Genomic DNA, 26,487 nt, shown 5'->3' with positions numbered 1-26,487 from the left:
GACTGAACTGACTGAAGATAGAAGAAATATAGTCTATGAAGCTACTCTGGATTGCTTATTGTAGATCTAAATGGAAAACCCAGATTTCATCCTGAGTGTGAAAAAGCAGCATGTGTGAATGTACTTCAGTAGAAAGGTCAGGGTTTTCCTCACAGTGAGGATTTTAGCCATCTTCCCAGTGTGAAGCTACATCTTCTCACTCTACTATATTCAGAATTTGTACAATTCTGATAGAGTTGAAACTAATGTGTACACTTTATGTTTACTCAACATAAGGGCCTTCTTCCAGAGATGGTGAAAACTGAGAGTTTAAACAACCAAAACAAACAAATAGACAGATGTATTTTTTAAAGTGCCCCTCTACATTGTCAGAGCTGGGAGGGTGATGAGAGGTGCCCATCACCTCTTGGATGTCAAGACTGACGTGAGCTGTGTGCTCAGTGTTTGGACAACAATGACCTTCCCAGAGAAAGGAGTCACGCCACCAAGTTTAGACTGAGGTTTTCATACGTTTATTACCACAAGTTTCCTGAGGAGTTCAACGAGGCAACGTTGTTAACCTAACTTGCTTAACGTGTTCAAAACTGCAATAACATGTAAACATCTTGAAAATATTCTAAAGCCACATTATGCTCTAATTGGCCACCTAATTAGGGCAAATTATTAAGATTTTTACTAACAATAATCTAAAACATAAAAATTTAGTTTGGGTTAAAAAACAGTTCTCAGAAGGACCATAACCTATGCCTTTTGATTGGATAGTAAATAAAATATACAGAGCACTAGAAGCGACCCTTGGCTGCTCTGACCCATACTAACATATCTTGCCAGAATAAACTATATTTTTTAAAGTGCTTTGCACATTGTGCAATTAGAGGGGTTAGTACATTTTTCAGATATAAATTCAATGATATATTGCTGAAGCTGGCTTCTTCTGGAATTTGAAGTAATTTCACATATTGAATAAGAATATTTTTACCATATTATGAAATACTGCTTCATCAAGTGAGATTCCAAGAACCCCTGTCCTTCTCTGAACTGCCAACATCCATTATTTGATAGGGTTGGGTGATGTTTGCCTACCTAAGCGTTCAGCAAAAATCTTACACAGCTAGCTAGAGAAGAGACTCTTCAGAGAGTCAACATGTTGATGAGAAACAAAGAAATGAAACAGGCTGAAATGACGATTTGGTAAAATGGCAATTCTGGCATAAATATCCGAGAGTCACTGTGGACCACAAGTTGAATACGAATATGCAAAACAGGGGGCTTCCCTGGCAGTCCAGTGGTTAAGACTTTGCCTTCCAACGCAGGGGTTGCGGGTTTGATCCCTGGTTGGGAACTAAGATTTCACATGCCTCTTGGCCAACCATGCCCCCCAGCCGAAAGCATAAAACAGAAGCAATATTGTAACAAATTCACTAAAGACTTTGAAAAATGGTTCACATCAGAAAAAGACTTTAGAAAACATGCAAAACAAAAATGCCGTATTCGGATGTGCTAAAAAGAATACAACAGACATCTGTTGTGGTTCTGTACCATGAAGACTGTTTTTTTGCCAAAGCTCTGCACAGTCCCAGGATGGCGTAAGAGCAGTGGTTAAACACAGCCAGATAGTTCTATTTTTCGGTGGAGCAGAAAGATCTCCGTAGCCTGGAATTCTGCCTTTAAAATTGTGGGCACAGTTCAGAAGGTAAGGGATTCTGAATGTGTCATGCGTTACGGCGGCCTTTCAAACACAAGACCCCAAATTCAGCAGCAAATGTTTGGTGACCCTCAACCACCTCACGCCACCCCCGCCTCAGTTTATGGGTGGGGAGTAAAAGACCATTTTCATTCTTTGTTTCTTTCCTGGAATAAAATATTGGGTGCTGTGGAAGAGCTGAGGAGTCCTAATTTGCTCGATTGCTTTAAAGGTCAGAAGTGGAAAATTAAGGATTAAATGGAGATTGATTTTACGTGAGTGGGAGTGATAAATAGGCCCCTCTGATTTTGCGCCGTCACTTCTAGCAGGAGGATGTCAACAGTATCACGTAGAATGTCATCTCTGATGGACGGGTGTTGGCCTCCTGGGGAGTGGCGCTGAGCACACCAGACCTGTCCCGGGCGCAGGAGAGGTCCTGAGTGCGAGGAGAGGTCCCCGCCACCCACACAGAGAGAGCCTAATGCCGTTCTGTTTGTTCCAGATGACCTTAAAGATCTCCAGGACACAGAAGGTGACGGAAGAGGCCCAGCTGCTCCCATCTACCCACACACCACACGCCAGGGAGGTGTGGCGAGGACAAGGAAGAGCCATGGGGAAGTGGAAACAAGCAGCTGATTTTAGCTGAGAAGGAAAACAGTCGCTCTTTCATGGAAAATTCCCATTTCTCTGTCACCTGGCCAACTTACAGTCCACACGTCACCAAACAGCATCCCTTTGACTGTGTATCTCACGCTGCGTCTCACGGCAGGCAGGAACAAGCTTACCACCCCCCTGGGATGGCGTACACATTGAAACACTTGCTTTGTTTGCTGTCTTTTCCATGACATAACTCACCTTGAGCAAAGTTCCTGCTGAACGTGACTGACCTATCAGAAGACTTGACTAATCAGAAGAAATTATCCAGCTATTTAGGTCATAAAGTGACCCAGAAGGAAACCAGAGATAAGAGTGTCCAGTTTTGTACTCAAGGAATGAAGCAGAAAGGTAACAGGGACTCAGCATAGCCAGAGTGGTAGTCCAGTCCCTAGAGGTCGGCTGAGCAGAGGGAACACCCCGTGATGAGCGCTGACTGCACCTCGTGGCTCCCCCACCCTCAGCGATGGATGGCATCCAGGCCTTTGCCCAGCACTTCTCAATCAAGCATTCTTCCAAGTAAAGGTGATGCATTGGGCGACGGAAGAGTGGGCGTTGGAAGCAACAGCAAAAGGTTCTTGTGTTTACATTGATTTGAAGTTAATTAAATTCGGATCCTCTTCATCCTCTGTTGGCAGGCCCAGCGGGCTTCCTCCGGGGCTGCTTCTCTTGGAAAGCATTAGCACCATTCAGTTTCAGGATTCATTGTCACTGTGAAAAAGAGAACAACAGTATATTTCCAAGAAGTTCCTGAGAGCTGGTCACTCAGCTATGGAGGTGACTCAAGAGAGTATAGACAGTCAGGGAGCCAACGGTGTCCAGATTACAATTTCCCAAACAAAGGTCGGTTTGGATTTTATATTTGAACCCTGAGGAGGAAATCTAGAAAAGCCAAGACATAATCCCTAGCTCTTGCAGTAATATCCCTCCCCAGGGCTGACACAGAGAGAACCAGATGGAGCTGGGGTTCCCCCTTTAATTAAATCTAATCCCATTTCTATGAATAGATGCCAAACTGCCTTTTTCTTCCTTTAGAAAAAAAATTTCCATGTGTTATTTTCTCTCAGAGCTTGTGGTCCTGGCATGGTTTCAAAAGCCCGTTTTGCTCACATCCACAGAGGATCTGGAGGGGCCTTCTCTGTGCCATTTAGAATTCAATCACCAGGCGTCTTGGGTGTGAGCAGGCGTAAGCGATGGACGTGGTATCTGCACATGGCCGTACCGGCAGGCGCATTTCTGCCTGTGATTCTAACGTGGCTACCTTGGCCACATATCTGGCTCTGCGGCTCTTTCCCAGTGAGACCATGCTTCCACCCAAGTCTCCTGGAAAGCAGACCATTCGACCTCCTCACCCCTTCTTTTTCTAACTTTTGTGTCCCTTCAACCAAATCCTAGCATGTCTCTACTTGAAGTGACCTGTGTCTGCACAGTGACCGTCAGGAGCCGGTGGCGCCTTTGTTCAGAGGTGTGGGAGGCTGCGAACGATCGGGCTCCCCAGGCTCCCACCTCAATGCTCACCTGTTCAGTGCTCACCAGGTGCTTCCAAAAGGTCAGTGGAAGGGCCCCATCTAACAAGGGGCAACTTGTTAGATGACAGACAGACAGACAGATGGATACACAGACCTAACCAAGAAAGGGAAGGGAAGACATGTCTACTTGTGTCTGCGTCTGTGTAGTGAAGGCAGGGAAGAAGCCTGTGACCAGGAGGGCTGATCGATGGGAAAGAAGGGGGAAGGTGGACGTGGAGAAAAGGACAACTTCTGTAGAAAGACTTATTTCATGGAAACCCGATTGAAAATGAAGACATTCTTTATCCGAAGAGCAGACGTGACACCCATTTCACAAGTCACCCTGCACACCTCTTAAACTAGGCAAGGAGACCTCATTTCTTGGAAATTGGGTGGTAGCAAGATAATATTTCTAAGATCCAGGAGTTCATCTCTACAGAGCATAAGTCTCTGGATTGCATGTTTTTCTTTTGCGCCTTATCTTGACATTTCAGCTACTCTAAGCAGACCAAAACACAAGGCTGTACAGCAAGGGGCACAATCCCTCTTTGTCCACAAGACTGATCTGTGTCCAGCAGTTACAAGAAAAGTGATTTTTGAAATTAATTATATTGTTATAACTATTACTATAAAACCAATCCATATTCATTGTTGAAAATAGACAGTACAAATAAACAATATAAAAGTACTAACAATCTCATTACAGTTAACATTTTGGTGTTTACTTTTCAAAATTCTTTCTGTGATAATGATATACATGCTGCTGCTAAGTCGCTTCAGTTGTGTCCGACTCTGTGCGGCCCCATAGACGTCAGCCCACCAGGCTTCCCTGTCCCTGGGATTCTCCAGGCAAGAACACTGGAGTGGGTTGCCATTTCCTTCTCCAATGCATGAAAGTGAAAAGTGAAAGTGAATCTGCTCAGTCGTGTCCGACTCTTCACAACCCCATGGACTGCAGCCTACCAGGCTCCTCCGTCCATGGGATTTTCTAGGCAAAAGTACTGGAGTGGGATGCCATTGCCTTCTCCAAATGATATACATACTTTTATACAAAAATGGAATCATATTATGCATATTGAAATATAATCTGCTTTTTTTCACTCTCATTCATCTATAGACCTCTTTCCTGGCTAATAAATATACAATATCTTTTCGTGACTACAGAGCACACTAGATTAAAAAAAAATTAGGCATATTCTTATTGTTAAACATTTAAGCTATTTCCAATTTTCAGTTTTCATTTATTATAAAAATTGCTACATCTTTGCATGCTTCCAGTTGTTAGCCTTGTATAAACATCTAAGAGGAATTTCTAGGTTAAAATGTATGCAGTTTTAGAGCTTAACCAGTTCACTGTCAACCCCCTTCCCTAAAAATTTACCTTCTCCTGACACTTTCCTTTAGGGAAATATCCTTTCCCCAACATTCTCTCTAATATTATTATTTTCAGTTTTGTAAACTTAATAGGTGAAAATAATATAATATTTACCTTAATGTCCTCCTGTGTTACTTTTTTCTGTTACTAGGAAGACTAAAGATTTTTTTCAAGGCTCTGTTGGTAATTTTAACTTCTTCTTCTGCCAAATTGCTTATTACCATTCTTTGCTCATATGGGATAATTGCCTTCTTATTGATTTATGTATTAGCAATAGCAGTCATTTTTCTTCATCACACATACTGCACATGCTTTTTCCTAGTTTGTCTTTTTCCTCCTACTTTTATTTATTGTGCTTTTTAAAAATTTTTCAAAAAGTAATCTTTATGATTTTTAAAAAGACTGGCTACAGAAACAAAGAGCATTGAGCATATCTGTTTATCTTAAAGTAATGTCATTCAAAGAGCCGGGAAAGTTTAAGTATGTTAAATTCTGTTTTTGCAATTTTGACATATTTATTCATGTTTTTTTAAATGTAGTTAAGTCTATTCCTTTCTGGTACAGTTTCTGACTTTTTAGCCAGTCCTCACTTTACAATTATAGTAATATTTATCTATAATTTTTCTGAAGTTTTCCTTTCTTTTTCACATTTAAACTTACCTGAAGTCTATTTTAATCTAAAGTGTGAGTTCTAAAATTTCCCTCCAAATGTCAGTCAGTTGTCTTAAGACTAGTTATTGAATACTCCACTTGCTATGATTCACTACTTTTAGAGCATATTAAATGTTTACATATACTTGAGGCTGTTTTGAATACTCTATTCCACTAAAACTTCTTATTTAGCTCTGAGTGTACACAGTTTTAACTATTGGACATTTTCCCTGCAAATCCACCCACCTATACAGGATTGTTCTTTTTTCTTCTTTTAGAATTACCCTGGCTATTTGTGCCCAAGTATCCTTCCAGATGAAATGCCCATTGGGCTCTTTAAGACACTAAGTTGAATCTAAATGTAAATTTTTTTAATGTTGAGTCTTTCATTCAGACACAGTATGTCTCTATTTGTTTAAATCTTTTATGTTCCTCCATAAAAATCTGAACACTTTCTTTTTCTAGTACCCCATACATCTTTTGATTAAACTTGCAGGGGATTCCTCTTCGTGGGCCTCTTTCCTGGTTGAGCCAATGCTCACGGGGGCTTTTGGAGCACAGGGTCAGGTGACCAGAGCTTGAATCAGGGCTCAGACACTTCCTTGGCTGTGTGACCTTGGGCAAGCCAACGTTCCTCAGCTCAAATTTTGTGATCTCATCTCGTGTGCAAAACATACCTAATAATACCATGTACCTTAGCAGGGTATTGGGAAAAAATCAATGAGGAAATGTAGGTAAAGCTCAATACCAAGGGCCTGACCTCCAGACACAGGAATCTATGTTCTGATGGTGAAGATTCTACACTAGTGAATGTTCGTCCATTAAACCTGACCTCGAACATTGTTTCACATATCCAAAGGCTTTAAGAAACTATCCTCCAAAACAAACTCAGTTTCTTTTTTGAAAACATAATTTTATCTTATTTACTTATTTGGGTTTTGCTGGCCTTCATTGCTGTCGGGGTTTTTCTCTAACTGTGGCAAGCAGGGGCTACTCTCCAGCTGCAGTGCATGGGCTTCTCACTGCAATGGCTCCTCTCGTTGCAGAGCATGGGCTACAGAGCAAAGGGTTTCAGCAGTTGTGGCACTCAGGGTTAGTCGTTACGGCTCACAAGCTCCAGAGTACAGGCTCAGGAGTTGTGGCACACTGATTTAGTTACTTTGCAGCATGTGGGGTCTTCTCAGACCAGGATTTGGACCTGTGTCTCCTGCATTGACAAGAAGGTTCTTTACCACTGAGCCACCAGGGAAGCCCCCAAACTTGCAATTTCTGAAGAGAATGTACTTCAATGTCGTTTGCTTAGAACACTCTACAAGGATCATGTAGACTTAGCATGTGAGACTGTCTACCAACTAGAACCCATTCATTTAAAGCATCAGAGAGCACGAGACTCCATGCGTGATATTTACATGTGGAGCTTACGTGCTTATGGATCTGGGCACTGTGACAGCGTTCCAGGCGCGCCACACCAGAGACAGTCCCAGCGGGGATACAAGTTGCTTCAGCTGCGGGGCATCAGGTCATTCCTAGGGTCACAACTCTCACACGGGACTGCTGCAGGTGGTGTGAGAGCCATCCAGCCTGTTAGCGCGTCAGCAACCTGGACCTGGCCCCCACCCACCCCCGAGCCTGGAGGCATTATTCTCTCTCCTGCTCATTCCTTTAAATGTGTTCCCTGCTGTTTTTGTGGCTATTTATCATCTCTGTGAAACGATCGAATCAGCCCAGGCGTTTTCAGTTCTGGCAAATCCTAGAGTTCCCTGTTAAAAATATCTTGGCAGACTGCCACGGAATTGCAACAGACAAAACCAGTGATCCTGCTTCAAACCTCTATTGCTTGCCTTGATGGTAATTCGTATGGTTTTAGTCACTTATCTGTGACAGCAGCATGAGTGAGTGATTTTTCTCGGAGTGTTAGATAGGTATTTTAAGAATGTGGGACAGCTTTCCCAAAAGCTGTATGGTAACAGGCCTCCAAACTCTACAAACCAATTGAATTGACTAAAAAGCATCATCTGGTGATTTTTAAGAAAGCATTTAATGGAACGCCACCAGTCAAATGAGGAAGCACAGTTCTGACACCTCGTTTCCTAACTGTCCCTTCATTGCAGTCAGGATCTGTTAAGCCATCTCTGCCCTTCTGACCAGTTTATCTTGTAACAGTCCCTCTTTCTGACAGCAGCCAATGTTCTATCTCCCAAGATGCAATAAACCTATGCTAAACCTTTCTCGAGTTATGATGCTCTCTCATTTGGTTGAGGGAGTCCAGAGTTCAATTTTCGGACACGACTGAAGCAACTTAGCAGCAGCAGCAGCAGAGTTCAATTTAGCAGGAAATCATGTAACAGTTAGCTCATGCTCTCTTCCTTTTCATCAGTAGCACGTCCCTACTCCTTCCCATAAGAGGCTTGGCCCAGGGTGGAATTATAGAGACACGCATCTGGCTGACATCAGAGCCAGACCTAGAACTGGTCCAAGACACATAGATCATGCCCACAGTGTAGACACAATCTGGGCTACTGTTCAAGCAAGGCTGTGGTTGATTGAATTTAGTACATCTCCTCTCACCCACCACACACACGTATAAGATGCACATACACACACACCGCTGCAGGTTAGCCGTGTCATTTGAGGTTAGCATACTGCAGGATTATAAACTGCTGCTTTGAACCCCTCATGGTACTTAGCTTGGATTTGAGGGAAATCAGTTGGCACTTAATATACTTAACGTTTAATACTTGTTGACTTTTAAATGACTTTTGGGACTAGAGAGAAAAAGAGAAAAGAAACCCATAAAGTAATTGGAAGTGGCCACAGAGATTTACTGCAGTGGAGAGCCCAAAAGAGTTCACACAAAACTGCTGCTTTCTTGCAATTCATGGTTCAGTCTTGTCAATGACTGCACTGCATGACGGATTCATTGGCCACCAAAGACTTTCATAGATCAGTCTCGTGGTGGCTGGCTTTCTTGCTGCTAAAGGTTCTTTAAAAAAAAAACCTCTAATTTGTCTTTTCATTTTTGGAACATCTCTTTTAACTAATCAAAGAAAATGAAAATGCAATTTTCAAAGAAATTCTTCTCTAGTTAGAGCTTCATCATAAACTTCCTGGGTAAACTTGGACAAATTACTTAATCTAAGTTCCAGGTTTATTCAAATGGATTATTTCATTTTTAGCTGGTTGTCTTGGCATGATGTGGACTGTGCCAGGCAAATATTAGGTACTCAATAAATATATTGTGAAAAACTACATCCATGATTGTACTTTCTCAAAAAAAAAAAAAAAAAGAAAGAAAGAAGAAAGGAAAACAAAGAGAAGGGAAGAAACAGGGAAAATTTAAAAAGTTCTCTATTAAGCTAACCTGGATTTTCCTGAGAAATACTGAAGTGATACATTTTTGCAACATTATTGAGCTGACATGAATCATAAAATGAATAACAGAATTATTTCAAAACCACAATATTGTTACTTACCCCTTCTGACTTAGTTAATTTCCTAGGAAGTAGTACCTAGGCATCTGGCATCCAGAATAAATTTCTCATTATTTTGTTATTATTGTAATTTCAAAATTATAAATCTGCTTGGATGAAACCAAATCTAATTTCCCCCTAATCCTTCCCAATGCTGTTACTCAACGTAAAATCATCACTGTGGCCAACAGGCATAAAGGGAAAGAAGACAGGCACTTGGCTAATATTTGCAATTCCTTCTCTGTGATTATTCACTTAAGATTACAGAGACAGAAACACCGAGCTTTCAGGAAATTGTCTGGTTACAAAGGCCTCATAAAGAAGGAAGAGGCTGCCCAGACTAAAAGCACCAGGATGAAAGGAATTCTATCTTGCTTTTGCCACTATCCAGAGGTATTCAAAAGGGTTTGGTAGGGGAGGGAGGAGGGAGGAGGGTTCAGGATGGGGAACACATGTATACCTGTGGCGGATTCATTTCGATATTTGGCAAAACCAATACAATATTGTAAAGTTTAAAAAAAAAAAAAGGTATGGTAAGGATGGGGGTAGACAATAAGGGAGTGAACTCTTTACAGAGAGTTTAAACAATAAAACCAACTCAGTGGATCTGTTTGTGTTTTCACCGTGCACTGGCAAGGCTGAGCAATGTCAGTGATGAAATTCTCTTCAACTCCAGCATAGACCTCTGCTCTGCCCTGCCCACCCCTTGGACACTGTTCCACTGACGCTGTTCCCAGTTCCTTGTACATGGCCTGGCACATAACAAGTATGAACTCCAGGAGAACATGCTAAGGTGGGAAATAAGGAGCTAGAATCCTCCTTCCCCCGCAATTCCTTTGCTGTTTTTACCCACTGATTTTTTTGAAAACATGAAAACCATACTGCAAAATTCCCATTATACTTTGTACATCTCTCTATGGGGTCGCACAGAGTCGGACACGACTGAAGCGACTCAGCAGCAGCAGCAGCGGCCCTTACCAAAATCCTGTGCGAAATTTTAGATTCCACAGCTTAAAAAAATGTCCACTCAGGGAGGACAAGGCAAAGTAACGGGAAAAGCTCTGAAAGGCCTGAGATTATGGACCCAAACAAGGGAAGGCTGAAGGGTTAAAGTCTTTAATGCACAAGGTACTGCATTAAGTGTAGGACGGTGACCAGATCAACTCCTTTTTCCCAGGAGCACAGTGGACTTTATGGATAACAGAGGCTCCGTGTCAGGGTGCCTCCCTAGCATCAAGTACATGGACTCCCGAAGTCTTAGTTGCTCATCCTCCTGCTAATCTAAGCAGGATGGAAAAGTGTGCTTTCCATTCACTTCAATCTCCAGTGATTTCTATATACAGCAAATCCCCTACATACAAAGCTTCAAGATGCAAACTTTCAAAGATGCGAGCACATGTTCAAATGTCTAATCACATAAGTCAGTTCACATATCTAGTGCATACTGTCATGTACGTGCAACCTCTATAGGAGGCTGTGCTTTTGTGCACTTCTTGTACAGGACCATGTAGAGTACAGTGTACAGGATCTTTATGTCAGGCCTAGGATGTCCGGAAGCAAACGCAAAAGCAGTGGCATATAGGTGATTGTGTTAGTTGGGTATCCAGGCTAACTTGTTGGACTTATGAACAAAAACTGGACTTATGAACGCACTCTTGGCATGGAACTTGTTCTTATGTGGGGGACTTACTGCAGAGTACATCATGAGAAACGCTGGGCTGGAGGAAGCACAAGCTGGAATCAAGATTGCCGGGAGAAATACCAATAACCTCAGATATGCAGATAACACCACCCTTATGGCAGGAAGTGAAGAAGGACTAAAGAGCCTCTTGAAGAACGTGAAAGATGAGAGTGAAAAAGTTGGCTTAAAGCTCAACATTCAGAAAACGAAGATCATGGCATCCAGTCCCATCACTTCATGGCAAATAGATGGGGAAAGAGTGCAAACAGTGTCAGACTTTATTTTTCTGGGCTACAAAATCACTGCAGATGGTGACTGCAGCCATGAAATTAAAAGACGTTTACTCCTTGGAAGGAAAGTTATGACCAACCTAGATAGCATATTCAAAAGCAGAGACATTACTTTGCCAACAAAGGTCCGTCTAGTCAAGGCTATGGTTTTTCCAGTAGTCACGTATGGATGTGAGAATTGGACTATAAAGAAAGCTGAATGCTGAAAAATTGATGCTTTAGAACTGTGATGTTGGAGAAGACTCTTGAGAGTCCCTTGGACTGCAAGGAAATCCAACCAGTCCATCCTAAAGGAGACCAGTCCTGAGTGTTCATTGGAAGGACTGATGCTGAAGTTGAAACTCCAATACTTTGGCCACCTAATGCGAAGAACTGACTCATTTGAAAAGACCCTGATATTGGGCAAGATTGAGGGCAGGGGGAGAAGGGGACGACAGAGGATGAGATGGTTGGATGGCATCACTGACTCAATGGACATGAGTTTGGGTAAACTCCGGGAGTTGGTGATGGACAGGGAGGCCTGGCGTGCTGCGATTCATGGGGTCGCAAAGAGCTGGACACGACTGAGCAACTGAACTGAACTGAACTGCATTTTCTGAAGCAGTAGAATCACCTGGGTATTGCTTAGATGGTAAAGGAAGAAACCACTGGGGAACTTTGGAGGTAATGGTGTCTCAAAAGAGGCTAACTGTAAGAAAGGTCCCACTCTGGTGGGGGTGTCAACAGTGGGGAGGGCTGTGTATGTGGGGACCAGGGTGTATGGGATTTCTCTGTACTTCTGCTGGATTTTGCTGTGAACCTAAATTTGCTCAAAATAGACGAATAAAAAAAAAAAAAGCTGACTGGAAAGGATGGAGAGAACTATTGCCAGAGCATAAAAGAAATCATTTCATTTGCATGGTGCTTTGAAACTTCCAAAATGTTTTTTTATCTCGTAAGATCCTGTGAAACTAGGAGGATAGGTGGCATTATATCCATTTTTCAAGATGGGAAGATCGAACCTTACAAAATTCAGGTTACTTGTCTCAGTACAAAGAACAAATGAGCATCCAAAGCAGGTCTTAAAACCACCTGTCTGATCTAAGCCCAAAGATCAATGCACTTGCCACCTATATCTCTAATGATTCACAACGTGTCAGAGAAAAAAAGGACCTTTTTCTGTCCTGGATTAGAAATTCCAAATAAATGTTTCATCAATTATCAATGTAATGAAGACAACTTAAAAAAAAGAGAGATGTAAATAAAATCATGATGGAAAAGAAAGATTATACAAACTATGAGATAATCCAAAATATGTACCCTTTCAGACCCTCCAAACTTCTAAGATGGCTATTCTGAAATCATCGACATGAATGGGACCTATGCTGATAGTGGACGGGGAACTTAGTCTCCAGATCTTTCCTAGGGGATTAAATAAATTCATGATTTCTCAGGATTGGCAAGCTCCAAAAAGAAGTCCCCAGGGGAACCAGGGGCAAAAATAATGCTTAGTAGATGAGCCTCGACCTTGGAACACAAGCTCATTAACCCAAAAGGCAACGTGTTTATGTACATCAATTCTAACTTTTTAATAATAATTAAGAATAACTAATATTAACTCAGAGCTAATTTTGTACCAAGGTTTGTTCTAAGTGCTTTGCACTCTTATGAGTTTTAGTGAATAAAAACTAAATTTGCTTTGCAATATCAAGATACCCTTTGGAGTAATCAGACAGTGTCTCCAACACCAAAGACTGGGGACTTGCCACTTTCGGTCTATAACTCTGGTCCTGGCTTCATCAAGAAAGAATGAAGTGATGGCCTGACAGCTGTCTTGTGAATTAAAACAGAAAGCACTGGACCAGCAGAGGAATGTAGACATTCCCTTTAAAAACAATAATTGAGTATAAACCAGCTCTCCAAATAGGTTAAGGCTTTTTGCCTTACAGGTGAAATGTGGTAGAACTTATTTAGGAGACCAGCCTCTCAATATTTCAAAGAAGTGTTACTTCTAAAAAGCTTTTACCATCATACAATTTCTAACATTAAGTCTCTCCTCTGTTGCCAATAATTTCAAAGAACAAGAGGCAGGTATATAAAAACCAATGACATTTCACATCTTTAGAGGGTGCCCATCAGAGATTCAATAATAAGATACTTACAGGGGTTTAATGGTGATCTGGGCCCTATACTGGACACACATAGATGTTCATTTTAGGTAAAAATGCAAGGAAAATATTTCTTGGTAATGTGCTTTGTGATAATCTCACTAGTGTATTTTCTTTCATCTGCTTGTTAATGTCTGATAACTCATTTAAATAGGATAAACTCTTTCCTGAACCAGTGATGAGTTTTAATATGCAAGCACCTACAGAGGTAACAATAACTGACATCTACAACAAGATGTAGATTCTGCATTAGGGCGGAGGTTTGACCCACTAAGACTGTGGTGGCCTGACTTCCCAGGCAAGGTTTAGCAGAAGAAGCAGAACAAGTCAAACATCTGACTGCCTCAATCACTGTCTAGTAACCAGTCTTTCCCTGCAACATGCTGGCTTCAGGAACTGCTTATGAAAAGTAACTACACTCTGGACCCAATTCAGGTGACTAGTGTAGGCTCTCTGGTTAACCTGGAGGGAGACGGGGTGGGTATTTATGCTGCTTTGAAAATTTATTCTTATGGAAGTCTGACATCTCAGTTATGCGCTCAGTCAAGTTCCCTGCTCACTGGTCATCTTAGAGTCACCCCATCAACAATTCAGCACCCCCGCCCCACCAAATCACAGCCGTGCTCTACAGAGCAAGTCCCTGACTTGCTGAATCATCAATCCTATTTCCTACCAGCACGGCCCAAGTCCTGACTGACAATTCTCTGATCAAAAACACCCAAACATGATCATTTCTATCCTCACAAAAGATAATACAATTTAAACAAAATTGTGGCAGGCTGAAGAACACGCCTGCCCTGGTGCACTAAAATTTTCTATCAAGCAGAGCCACCTAGTGGTAGAACAGAATATGGGTTTTTGTTCAGTTCAGTTCAGTTCAGTCGCTCAGTCTTGTCTGACTCTGTGACGCCATGGACTGCAGCACGCCAGGCTTCCCTGTCCATCACCAACACACGGAGTTTACTTAAACTCACGTCCATTGAGTTGGTGATGCCATCCAACCATCTCATCCTCTGTCGTCCCCTTCTCCTCCTGCCTTCAATCTTTCCGAACATCAGGGTCTTTACCAGTGAGTCAGTTCTTCGCATCAGGTGGCCACAATATTAGAGTTCTAAAATTCTCATTTAATTTCTCTCCCCTGGTGGCTCAGATGGTAAAGAATCCACCTGCAATGTGGAAGACATGGGTTTGATCCCTCAGCCAGGAAGATCCCTTGAAGGAGGGAATAGCAACCCACTGGAGAAGGCGATGGCACCCCACTCCAGTACTCTTGCCTGGAAAATCCCATGGACAGAGGATCCTGGTAGGCTGCAGTCCACGTGGTCACTAAGAGTCGGACACGACTGAGCGACTTCACTTTCACTTTTCACTTTCACGCACTGGAGAAGGAACTGTCAACCCACTCCAGGGTTCTTGCTTGGAGAATCCCAGGGACGGAGGAGCCTGGTGGGCTGCCGTCTACGGCGTCGCACAGAGTCGGACACGACTGAAGCGACTTAGCAGCAGCAGCCAGTATTCTTACCTGGAGAATCCCGAGGAGAGAGGAGCCCGGGGGACTACAGTCCTCGGGGTCACAAAGAGTTGGACACTACTGAGCCACTAACACTAAGAACGATCCAACCTAAAGGGGATTTCTTTTCTTTCGTTTGTTATATGTTCATTTTTACCCACTCTTGTTCAGTTACCCTGCTGAGATTGTCACCTCCATCTGTTTTCCTGACCAAACATCTATTCATCCAAGATAAACAAACCTGCAGTTTGTTATAACCAGGAACTTTTAGGACTAAAGCAGAAGCCTACTCAACAGTGTCTCTTTAGAAGGGCAAGAAAACATACGTACTAATTTATTTCTAAAGATAAAGAATCACTAAGATATTTACTTTGTACTTTTCTGTTTTCCATAACCCACACTTCCATTTCTCCACAAGACACCAATGTACGGCCATGAAAATAGTCACATAAAATTTATAGGCACAGAGAAGGGGAGTGAAAGTCCTCAGCTGTGGCCTCCAACCCCCCTCCCCCACTCGCATATGTGGTAGAAATAAGAAGTACCTTGGGTTGTTGAGGTTTGGTTCCTTTTCTTCCTCTAAAGTAGGTAAACATTCATAGTCAGCTAGGACAGAAGAAAACCGGGCTCATTATTAGTCACTGAAATTCTACTTTTTATCCACAAGACTTGTGCCGTTGAACATCATATCTCTCTGACCCATTACTTGTGCAGAAATAGCCTCACCAGGGAATTTCAGAGGTTAAAAGATTAATCATGGCAAGGCTCTTGAAATGGAAAAAACACTAATGGTGCAGATGCAAGACTTCAGCATGTCTCTGGCCTCAGCGGAAAAGGGCACAATTCATCACTGCTTGGCTGTTCAGCTGCTGAACAACCCCCCAGGGGCTCCAAAGACTAGAATCTGCACAGTTCAGGGTAGACGCTGGAATAAAACAGCTTCACCGAGGTTCTGCTGTGCCTGCAGAATGACTTCAGTCAGGAGCAAGAAGCAGGTAAAGTGGGGAACAACCGACTTTCTTAAAGCCATCAGAATTTTCTCCCGTTACATGTCTGCTGTTTTCAAGGGAGGGAAATCTGCTGGATCTATCACCGATGTGTCCAAACAACTCTCTTCTTTAGTTGTCAAATGGAAATGGTTTTAGTGATTGTAACAGGACCATGACTTGAATTACAATTATCTCAGCCACAAAAAAGGAAATACACCAAAATATTGAGATTATCTTGGGTGGTAGAAATTTTTTCTTCATTCTACCTTTTTTTTTTTCATTTTCCAAATTCTGCTGTGTATGTACATTACTTTTATAAACTAAAAGCCACAAAAGGAAACTACTCTAAGGATTATCTCAGTGACTCACCCCTATCCTCAAATGCTTTATCAAGCCATTCTTCCCCAAAATTGTCCATGTTAGTTAAGTAGTTTTCATCTTTTGGAATATTCACCTTGATGAGCCTCTGGTACAAAAATTCCGATAACGAGTATCTGGTTTTTGAGAACTCCATTGTTCATTGTTGAATCTGACAGATCCCCGGGTTTTTTGTTTTTTGTTTTTTTTTAGATAAATGTTTAAAAAAAACAAAACAAAAGCAAGTGGTATGATAATATAAATAGTGGATTGTATTAATTTAACACGAGCAGTAAGATAATGTATTGATTTTTTAGAGAAATTAAAAATAGGAAAAAAAAAAAACAGCTGTCATCATTTTTAAGTCCAAATATTGATTTAATAAAAAGTATGGGCTTCCCTGGTGGCTCAGTGGGAAAGAATCTGCCTGCAATGCAGGAGACCAGGGTTCGACCCCTGGGTCTGGAAGATCTCCTGGCAAAGGAAATAGCTACCGACTCCAGTATTCTTGCCTGGGAAACCCCACGGACAGAGGAACCTGGTGGGCTACAGTCCATGGAGTTGCAAGAGTCAGACATGATTTAGCACTAAACCACCACCAGCAAGGAACACATACTACAATTACTGTCAGATATCAACTGGAAATTAAGTTATAATGGGATATTCATATTACTATCTCTGCTAGCAAAGTCCAATAGCACTTTCTACAATAAAGGGAGCGTTCTAGATTTGCACAGTCTAATATAATAGCCATTAGACACAGGTGGCTAAAGTGACTAAGGTATGAAGCTTTAAACTTTAAGTTTTTAAAATTTTAAGTTAATGGCTAGTGCCTATAGCTCAGATCTATGTAAACTATATCTGATAAAGTTTTACATCTATACACACATTAAAATCACAGGTCTCTAAACTCTATAATACTTCCGGTAATGCCGGATGCTAACTTTTTCCAGAGAGTTTGGTCTCAAGAGATTTCCTCACTTGAAAAAAAAACACAGTCCATTTTCTTCTTGAAAAAGTCCACTTGAAAAACATGTGCAAAAATACACTAAGTGGCAACAACTGATGCAATAATTAAACTATGTATTTGGGGATGGTCAGGCCCCAGCTAACTCCTTGCATGTGCTGGAAGTAAGGTAGGTGGGCTCACAGGGTCCCACCCAGGATCCAAGGGCATAGTTATGAAGAGGGGGCAGCCTCCTCTTACCAGAGCACAGAAAAAGCCACCTTCGGTTATTCCACACCACATACCGTTTCGGTTCATGCTGTTCATCCATTTATCAAGCTCTTCCATTTCTATTTCCATCACAGAGGGTGTGTCTTCCTCAAAAATAGGGCTAGAGAGAGAAAGTCAAGAGCTTGTTGGAAAGACAAAACAAAAGACAAAACCAACATGTTTTGTGATGTGCTAAATTTTGTTTGAGGACAGCCTAGGCTGTTGACTGTGAGGAAGGTGAACTTGATTCAACATCTTAAGCTCTAGGGTAATCTAGGCGTTTGCTCTATTCAAGAGGACCAAACTAAAAAGCAAAAACGAAAATATACCTTCGTCCATTACTGATGATGGGCTGAGAGGAAGCCCAGGAGAGCTGGCTCCCCTGAAGGTACTGAGATGAGTCTGAGGCTCCTCCAAGGAGTTGCCACATTTAGCATTTTATTTTAGCCTTGCTCAATTTCACTTCCCCATCTTTGGGGGTTTTTGATCAGCACTCCAGGTCAGGAGGCTGATGGACGGGCCACTTTCACCACCTCGCCCTTCCCTTTCCAGGCTTTCCTGCCTAGAAGAAATGGAGCCCTTGTGCTCAGAAATCCAGGGCCCTCCCGGGCTGGGGTTCAGCTCTCCTTGGGGAAGGAAGAGGCCCCAGTTAATGTAGGTAGGATTGGGGGAGCGGCCCACCTGCTCTGATCCACTGGCTGCCCCTGCAGAGGAGGCCGGCCTAGGGTCCAAACAAGCACAGGGGAGTGTGGGGGGAGACAGAGAGACGGTGACAGCGCCCCAGGCCTCTCCTCCAGGCAGAATCCTCTCTCCCCATCCCCTCCTGCCACCTCCATTCCTCTTCCTGCCCCACTCCCCACCAGGATCTTCTTCTCAACATATAAACTCCGGGCTTCTACTAGGGTTCCCCTCCTTTAATACCAACTAAAATCTCGTCCCTGGTGATAAATTTTTTAATCAGAATAAATGAACTTATGTCCTTGAAATACACCCAGAGTCAGAATACTCAATCACCGATGCATTTGGAATTGATAGCAGTCAGAAAAAGGTTCTTTTCTGAACAGAGGACCTTCTCCCCCATCAGATCCCCTGTCCTGTGGTGAGGTGTGGGACTCCAGCACATTTTCTTGGGGTTCGGGAAGCAGGAAGGCCCCGCCAGGGCTGTCAAAACCAGAACTCCTGAAAATCTGGCCCTTTGATCTGCTCACCACCACCCGCCCCCCGCCAACATCGTGGTCCACCCCAAAGCTGAACTGGACACGGGCTGGGGGTGGGGGGGACTTACACTTTCACGTTTTCACTTCCCAGTTCATCTAAAAGATAGTAAATATAAAAGTCATGTTAGTGTTCAGTATGTGTAACAACTTTTTATTTCCACATCAGCTGAAATCTCCTCTACAAAGCGCGGAAATGACTTCCAAGAGATTACGTTTTGAAAGGGGCTATAGTTAACTTCTACGTCAATCAAGGGCAGATTGCCATTTTGAAATGAGGTCCCGTCTATGTGAAATCTTTCTTTTAGGTCTAGTGATCCTCTGAGAGCATTTAAACAACTGCTCTCTCATCTCCTTGTGACACAGCAAACTGAACTCTGTGACCCGGTCCCCCTGTCACGGAGTAGGATGCAGGACATCCATCCCAGGCTCCCCTCGGTACCCTCCTCTCACCCCTGCTCTTTGTACGGCTGTACCCCTCACAGCCTTCTGGTCTCGGTGAAACCAACCCCCCAAGACAGAAGGACCCCTGCCAGTTGATTAATTTCTCTTCCTTTCTTGTTCCCTCTGACCTCAATCCTGGGCTAACTGAACATTAATCAACCAGCGTCCGATGACTAAAATGGCTGTGAATATGTCATCATTAAAGCACAAACTCAGGTTGTCTCTCCAGGACAAGAGAAGCTCACGGACCCCCAGCCATGGCCCACCTGGCCAGAGAATCATAAACCAGAGACATCCTGACTCCCAAAATCATGATTAAGAAATGTCACAGTTGATGATTAATGGCAGCCTCTTTGCTCTTCTCCTTTAAAAACACCCCAAACTCAACCACCAAATTGGAGTGGATCTGAGGCTTCTCTCCTGCCCACTTTCATGGCAACCTGTAATAAACCCTTCCTTTGCTGCAGACTCCCACTGTCAGAGCCTGGCTTTCTGTATGGCAGGCACAAGAGTCCTTTGCCCCATTACATCAGCTTTCCTCAGAGAGGCCTCCTCCATCTCCTCTGTCTGAAACAGGGCGCATCTTTGCCAGCTCAGCTTCTCTTTGCCCCTTCATAGTGTCCGCCACAATTTGCCTTCAATCAGGTTCTCTGGTTAACTCTTCATTGTCTGTCTCTCCTACTAGACCATACATAGCTCCCAAAGGGCAGGATCATGTCTGCCTTGTTCACTGCAACATCTCCCCTCATTCAGCTTGCACTGTACCCGACAAACACCCCATGTGAACTGAATAAATGAACAGGTCTTCATCTGGATCGTCCAACTCTGGGTTTAAATTCGTGCCCAATGTTTTGGATTTAGCATCTCATAATAGTGAAACTTCCGACAAGCTTGCTGTTGGTTGCTTCAGTTGAGATGCGTCAGGTGACAGTCTGCAAAATGGCTTGTTTGTGGATCAGATTCCAGATGAACATGTGGCAAGAATTAGAGCCCAGTGCCCCAGTTCAGCCTCTCTTTTGCTTGGCAGGGGAACAGATGCACCCAGAGAAACGAGGCAGTGATGGCCAATGAGTGGACAGCACAGCCCCACTGCACCTCTTATGATGTGAAAAACCACTGAGAAGCACACTGCTTTACAGAGATCCACTGAATAGTCAAATGGTCTTGATTCTCAGCCATCAGAGGCCTCCTTTGTCTGGTGGGCAGAGGGGAGGCCCCCAGCGAGGCAGCACAGCCAGCAGACACCTGGAACCGAGCTCCTGGCAGCCAGGAGCCGCTGTAATTTCCTGTGGGCTGGCAAGCTTTAATGGCACCACTAACCCCAGGAAGCTGGGCACCGTTGCCAGTTTCACGCCATCACTGCTTCCCTTGGAGGGGCTGTAGCGTGTGTCCTCCCACTCTTGGGCAAGTATCTGAAGCTTCCTGCAGACACCCGACTCCTCTGGACACTTAGACTGGGAAAGGGAGGGATGTTCACCTTATTGTTATATACATGCATTTTTCATCTAACATTTACAGGCTCTTTCCTTAAAGGATTTTACTATAAATAAAGCTCCTATACCGAACCTCCTTCACAGGTGACCCACAAAAATGCCCCTGTTTTGTCACTACCGCCTCCCTGCTCCCCCTCTTTCCCTGCTTAATAGCCCCTTACTAATTTCTTTCAGAACAAACAGCCCCACAGCCCGACCCTCGAGGGGGTGGATTTATCTTTCTAATCTGGATGCCTGCAGGCTTCTCTGTGAGCTGGAGCTAGACCTGCGTGCAGATGATGGAAAAGTTTAAAAACCCATTACAAAAGTGCTCCAGATGCACCGAATGCGAAGCTCCTGTAATCAGTATTCAAACAGAGCAAAAAGCCTCCTGTGGCTTCATCTCCCCTGCTCCACGGCCATTACCCCTGCCCCGGCCGCCATGGCAACGTGAAAACATCTGGGAGGGCGCCCCCGAGCAGAGCATTAAACCGGGAGGGAGACCAATTACCCGTCCCCGGCAATCAAGCCCTGCCCGCTCCACTCCACCTGGCTTCGTCTCTTTATTAACAGCCACCTACTCCCTGTGCGCCCCCGAGGCTCTCACACAGCCCCCCACCTGCACTTGATTCCATTTTGCCTCCTACAGCCCTGCCATTTCCTGCCCTCCTCCGTCAGGACACCTCCTCCTCCCACAGGACGCCCCTTTGGCCCCCGGGTCCCCCTCCCGGCTGCCCTCCCTGCGCAGCCGACGGGAGCAGCGCAGGGCGGGGCCGGGGCCGGAGCGCAGCAGGAGACCATCTTGCTTATCTGGCTTCCGTGCTCAACGCGAGTGTCTTTCTGGAGAGTGAGCCGAGCCAGGTGTCCTGGAGCCACAGCCTGTTTAAAGCGATGCTTTACTGCCAGCTGTTTCCCCTGCAGCTCTTTCCCAGAGAGGCAGCCCATCAAGACACCTAATAAATATTAAATAATAACAACTGCAGATCTAATGCCTGCGAGTCTGGGGAGAAGGGCCATTGTACACTGAGTCACTCCATAGCCTTCCCTTTTCCTGGACACGGAACAGGCGGGGCCAAAGAAAAAAGGGTAATTCCCCTGCAGGTGAAGTATTCTTTCCAAAAATGTTGGCCAAATGCTCCCCAGCTGTCAAATTTCAAGACATTTCTTGGTGCAGAAGAATACATCACGCTGTAGTCTATGCTTAAGCACACGACATCCTCTCTGACCTGCCACAAAATGTTCCTTTGAGAACTTTCCAAACAACATGCTGGTCTGACCCAGTATGACAGTTTTATTTTTCCTGGAAAGATAAATAAAAAATATATTTAAATCAAATTCTGTTCATTTTAATAGTCTCCTTTTACTGCCTTGTATTATAATGTTAAATATGAATGGGTGGATTTTGGTGGGCAATGTTTGTGAATGTTTTAGCTGTCTGAAGAGAGGTTCATCGTTAACCATCTGTATCTATATTAAAGGAATGGTGAGTAAAAGAAGATATTCAAATACAGCTCTCTTGACCTAGAACTTTGGTGATAAGCAACTGCTTTGAAATTCTAAGTTTTCCATTTGTGTTTTCTTAAGGTGAGGCTCATTTAAATTAAAAACAATGTGCCAATTTGTGTTAAGAATAATGCGCAAGTTTACTTTTACCTCTGAGAATGTGTTCTCTAAAAAAAGTTCTCACATTCTTTCATCAACTCATCTCTGCAATACACATGTATTGAGCAGCTAGTAATGTGTTGGGCAAGGCACTCTGCGAGATAAAGGGGTAAAAATAATTAGCTTCCACTTAAAATATGCCGGTACCGTTTTTTCCTAACTGCTTTACATAAATGAATCCACTTAATTCTCCCAACAACTCTACGAGGTGGTACTGAGTTTTGCCCATTTAACAGATGAGTAAACTGAACCAGAGGTTACAAAACGAGGAAATAGAAAAGCCAATTAAGCAGAATATTCCAGAATCTGTGCCTATAACCTTCCTGCCACACTACTCCACAAGACGAGTAAGACAAGTTCCTGGTTCTTTCGGACCTTAAAGAGAACATCACCTAATAAGAAAGAGAGGCCCAGAAAAAGGCAAGTCACCAGCCGATGACAGTGTCCACGACTGTGCAAAGTAAGTGTGAACACAGTCAAGAGGGGGTGATTAATTTTGCCTGGGGTCTGAGTACCCAGCTCTTCATAAAAACCTTAGAACTGCGCATTGTAGACTGGGGCGGCAGTCTGCCAAGCAGCCAAGAAGGAAATTCCAGACAGAAGTCAAAGCATCAACCAGGTACCGAGGCCTTAGGGAAGGGAGCGGCACAAACACCCGGACCCTGTCCAAGGTCAGTGCTTACTTGTGAATGGCTTTTGAATCTTGAGCGACTCGAGATGAAGTTCAGTGAAAAATCCCTTTCTGGATTTAGTGCCTTAGAGCATGACCATTTGACTAGTCAACCCCAAACTCCCCCAACCCCAGGACTCTGTTAGGTAAGACCAGCTGTAGCCTACGGTTTGGGCAGGAAATTCTACTTTCCCTACTTTATTTTTTGTTTTTGTTTTTATTTGGCTGTGCTGGGTCTTAGTTACAGCATGGGGCTCTAATTCCCTGACCGGGGATCGAACCAGGGCCCCGTGCATTGGGAGCATGGAGTCTTAGCCACTGGACCACCTGGGAAGTCCTACTTTCCTTAATTTGAAAAAAAAAAAGATCCAGGCATCTCTGTTTGCTTTTTCTTTTTCTCTGCCTTACAAAAGAGCTCCCACGTGATCGCTGTTATTAGGTCACCCTGAAATTGCAAGCAGTGGAGAAATGTGTATTTCCTACTTTCTTGGAATCTATTACATCATCCTTGCCATGAAAGGTAATGTACGTCAGTGCTTCCTTCCCAGTTCACGTTTGCCCTACCTGTTGGCATAATGGAAAACGACCATTTACAGCTCTGCACGAGCTTAAAGCTTCTCCTGGTACAAGGATGGGGTGGGGACCTGCAGGCCTAAGGCATGCCCTCAAAGACAGGGGTCGCCTGTTAGTGGATGTGAAAGACAAAAAGTGAGTTTTGTATGCACGTATAAATATACATCTTATCAACCTTGAGTGATTTTTGGAATGCCTAAAGGCTTCAACTTGAAAATCTAATTGGAGTCATTTTTAGCAGCATTAGCCAAAAGAACCCAAGTTGGCTTTGGACTCAGAACCATCCTAAAACTTGTATTTGAAAATCCTGGCATTGGAAGTGAATCTTCTCAGAGTGTATCACTGACCCAGGGAATGATCTATCAGATTGGTTTACTACTGATGGTTTACTATTTACTATTGGTTTACTATTTATATCTTTAGCCGATTAGGAATTTCATTTTAAAAGTTAGCATAGCTTTCATAGGACTAAGAACCATGGCCTTTTCAAGATCAAATGGGTGTGTGGCATGGTAGAGAAAACAGTACCTGTGACAAAATACGGAAGGAAGAATCCTCTTCTCATGGTGATGACTCCAGGATGCCAGCCTGGCTACCAGGCCCCCAGTCAGGCTTCACCAGCCTGACCGTCTCCTCCAAAGGTCAGAAAGTGTTATACTGACCAGTTCAGTTCAGTTCAGTTGCTCAGTGGTGTCCGACTCTTTGCAACCCCATGGACTGCAGCAGGCCAGGCCTCCCTGCCCATCACGAACTCCTGGAGTTTACTCAAACTCATGTCCATTGAGTCAGTGATGCCATCCAACCATCTCATCCTCTGTCGTCCCCTTCTCCTCCTGCCTTCAATCTTGCTCAATCTCCTCCTGCCTTCAATCTGGTCTTTTCAAATGAGTCAGTTCTTCACATCAGGTGGCCAAAGTATTAGAGTTTCAGCTTCCAATGAATACTCAGGACTGATTTCCTTTAGGATGGACTGGTTAGATCTCCTTGCAGTCCAAGGGACTCTCAAGAGTCTTCTCCAACACCACAGTTCAAAAGCATCAATTTTTCGGCACTCAGCTTTCTTTATAGTCCAACTCTCACATCCATACATGACTACTGGAAAAACCATAGCTTTGACTAGATGGACCTTTGTTGGCAAAGTAATACCTCTGCTTTTTAATATGCTATCTAGGTTGGTCATAGCTTGTCTTCCAAGGAGCAAGTGTCTTAATTTCATGGCTGCAGTCACCATTTGCAGTGATTCTGGAGCCCAAAAAAATAAAGTCTGTCACTATTTCCACTGTTTCCCCATCTATTTGCCATGAAGTGATGGGACTGGATGACATGATCTTAGTTTTCTGAATGTTGAGCTTTAAGCTAACTTTTTCACTCTCCTCTTTCACTTTCATCAAGAGGCTTTTTAGTTCCTCCTCACTTTCTGCCATAAGCGTGGTGTCATCTGCATATCTGAGGTTATTGATATTTCTCCCGGCAATCTTGACTCCAGCTTATGCTTCATGCAGCCCAGCGTTTCTCATGAGGTACTGTGCATATAAGTTAAATAAGCAGAGTGACAATATACAGCCTTGACGTACTCCTTTCCCTATTTGGAACCAGTCTGTTGTTCCATGTCCAGTTCTAACTGTTGCTTCCTGACATGCATATAGATTTCTCAAGAGGCAGGTCAGGTGGTCTGGTATTACCATCTCTTTCAGAATTTTCCAGTTTGTCATGATCCACACAGTCAAAAGCTTTGGTCTAGTCAATAAAGCAGAAGTAGATGTTTTTCTGGAACTCTCTTGGTTTTTTGATGATCCAACGGATTTTGGCTATTTGACCTCTGATTCCTCTGCCTTTTCTAAATCCAGCTTGAACATGTGGAAGTTCACAGTTCATGTACTGTTGAAGCCTGGCTTGGAGAATTTTGAGCATTACTTTACTAGCGTGTGAGATGAGTGCAATTGTGCAGTAGTTTGAACATTTTTTTTTTTTTTTTCATGCTGAACATTCTTTAGCATTGCCTTTCTTTGGGATTGGAATGAAAACTGACCTTTTCCAGTCCTGTGGCCACTGCTGAGTTTTCCAAATTTGCTGGCATATTGAGTGCAGCACTTTCACAGCATCATCTTTTAGGATTTGAAATAGCTCAACTGGAATTCCATCACCTCCGCTAGCTTTGTTTGTAGTGATGCTTCTTAAGGCCCACTTGACTTCACATTCCAGGATGTCTGGCTCTAGGTGAGTGATCACACCTTCGTGATTATCTTGGTCGTGAAGATCTTTTTTGTACAGTTCTATGTATTCTTGCCACCTCTTCTTAATATCTTCTGTTTCTGTTAGGTCCATACCATTTCTGTCCTGTATTGAGCCCTTCTTTGCATGAAATGTTCCCTTGGTATCTCTAATTTTCTTGAAGAGATCTCTAGTCTTTCCCATTCTATTGTTTTCCTCTATTTCTTTGCACTGATCACTGAGGAAGGCTTTCTTATCTCTCCTTGCTATTCTTTGGAACTCTGCATTCAAATGGGTATATCTTTCCATTTCTCCTTTGCTTTTTGCTTCTCTTCTTTTCTCAGCTATTTGTTAAGACCTCCTGAGACAGCCATTTTGCTTTTTTGCATTGCTTTTTCTTGGGGATGGTCTTGATCCCTGTCTTCTGTACAATGTCATGAATCTCTGTCCATAGTTCTTCAGGCATTATATCAGATCTAATCCCTTCAGTCTATTTCTCACTTCCACTGTATAATCGTAAGGGATTTGATTTAGGTCATATCTGAATGGGCTAGTGGTTTTCCCTACTTTCTTCAATTTAAGTCTGAATTTTGCAGTAAGGAGTTCATGATCTGAGCCACAGTCAGCTCCCAGTCTTGTTTTGCTGACTGTATAGAGCTTCTCCATCTTTGACTGCAAAGGATATAACCAATCTGATTTCAGTATTGAC

At 43.3% G+C, this 26,487-nt stretch overlaps 1 protein-coding gene across 5 annotated transcripts in view; it reads right to left on the bottom strand.

Moving 5' to 3' along the window:
- Window positions 1–496: 496 nt before the first annotated feature.
- Window positions 497–26,487, bottom strand: part of TMEM154 (transmembrane protein 154) — a 52,060-nt gene continuing 26,069 nt past the window's right edge. For 2 of the 5 annotated variants that reach the window (XM_002694322.6, XM_059876224.1), the window contains exons 4-7: window positions 18,818–18,845; window positions 17,568–17,653; window positions 15,516–15,576; window positions 497–3,049 (exon numbers count right to left, since the gene is read on the bottom strand). In XM_002694322.6, the coding sequence (XP_002694368.1) occupies window positions 3,034–3,049; window positions 15,516–15,576; window positions 17,568–17,653; window positions 18,818–18,845 (191 nt within the window). In that variant the 3' untranslated portion in view covers window positions 497–3,033. Of the gene's footprint in view, window positions 3,050–15,515; window positions 15,577–16,205; window positions 17,654–18,817; window positions 18,846–26,487 lie in introns of those variants that run through there. The other 3 variants (XM_059876223.1, XM_059876222.1, XM_059876225.1) reach the window with 2 other exon arrangements.

This window comes from Bos taurus, chromosome 17, assembly GCF_002263795.3.
Source record: "Bos taurus isolate L1 Dominette 01449 registration number 42190680 breed Hereford chromosome 17, ARS-UCD2.0, whole genome shotgun sequence".
NCBI classification, from domain to species: domain Eukaryota; kingdom Metazoa; phylum Chordata; class Mammalia; order Artiodactyla; family Bovidae; genus Bos; species Bos taurus.
Note: the sequence above shows the minus strand (reverse complement) of the source record. Positions and strands in the feature narration are given on the sequence as shown.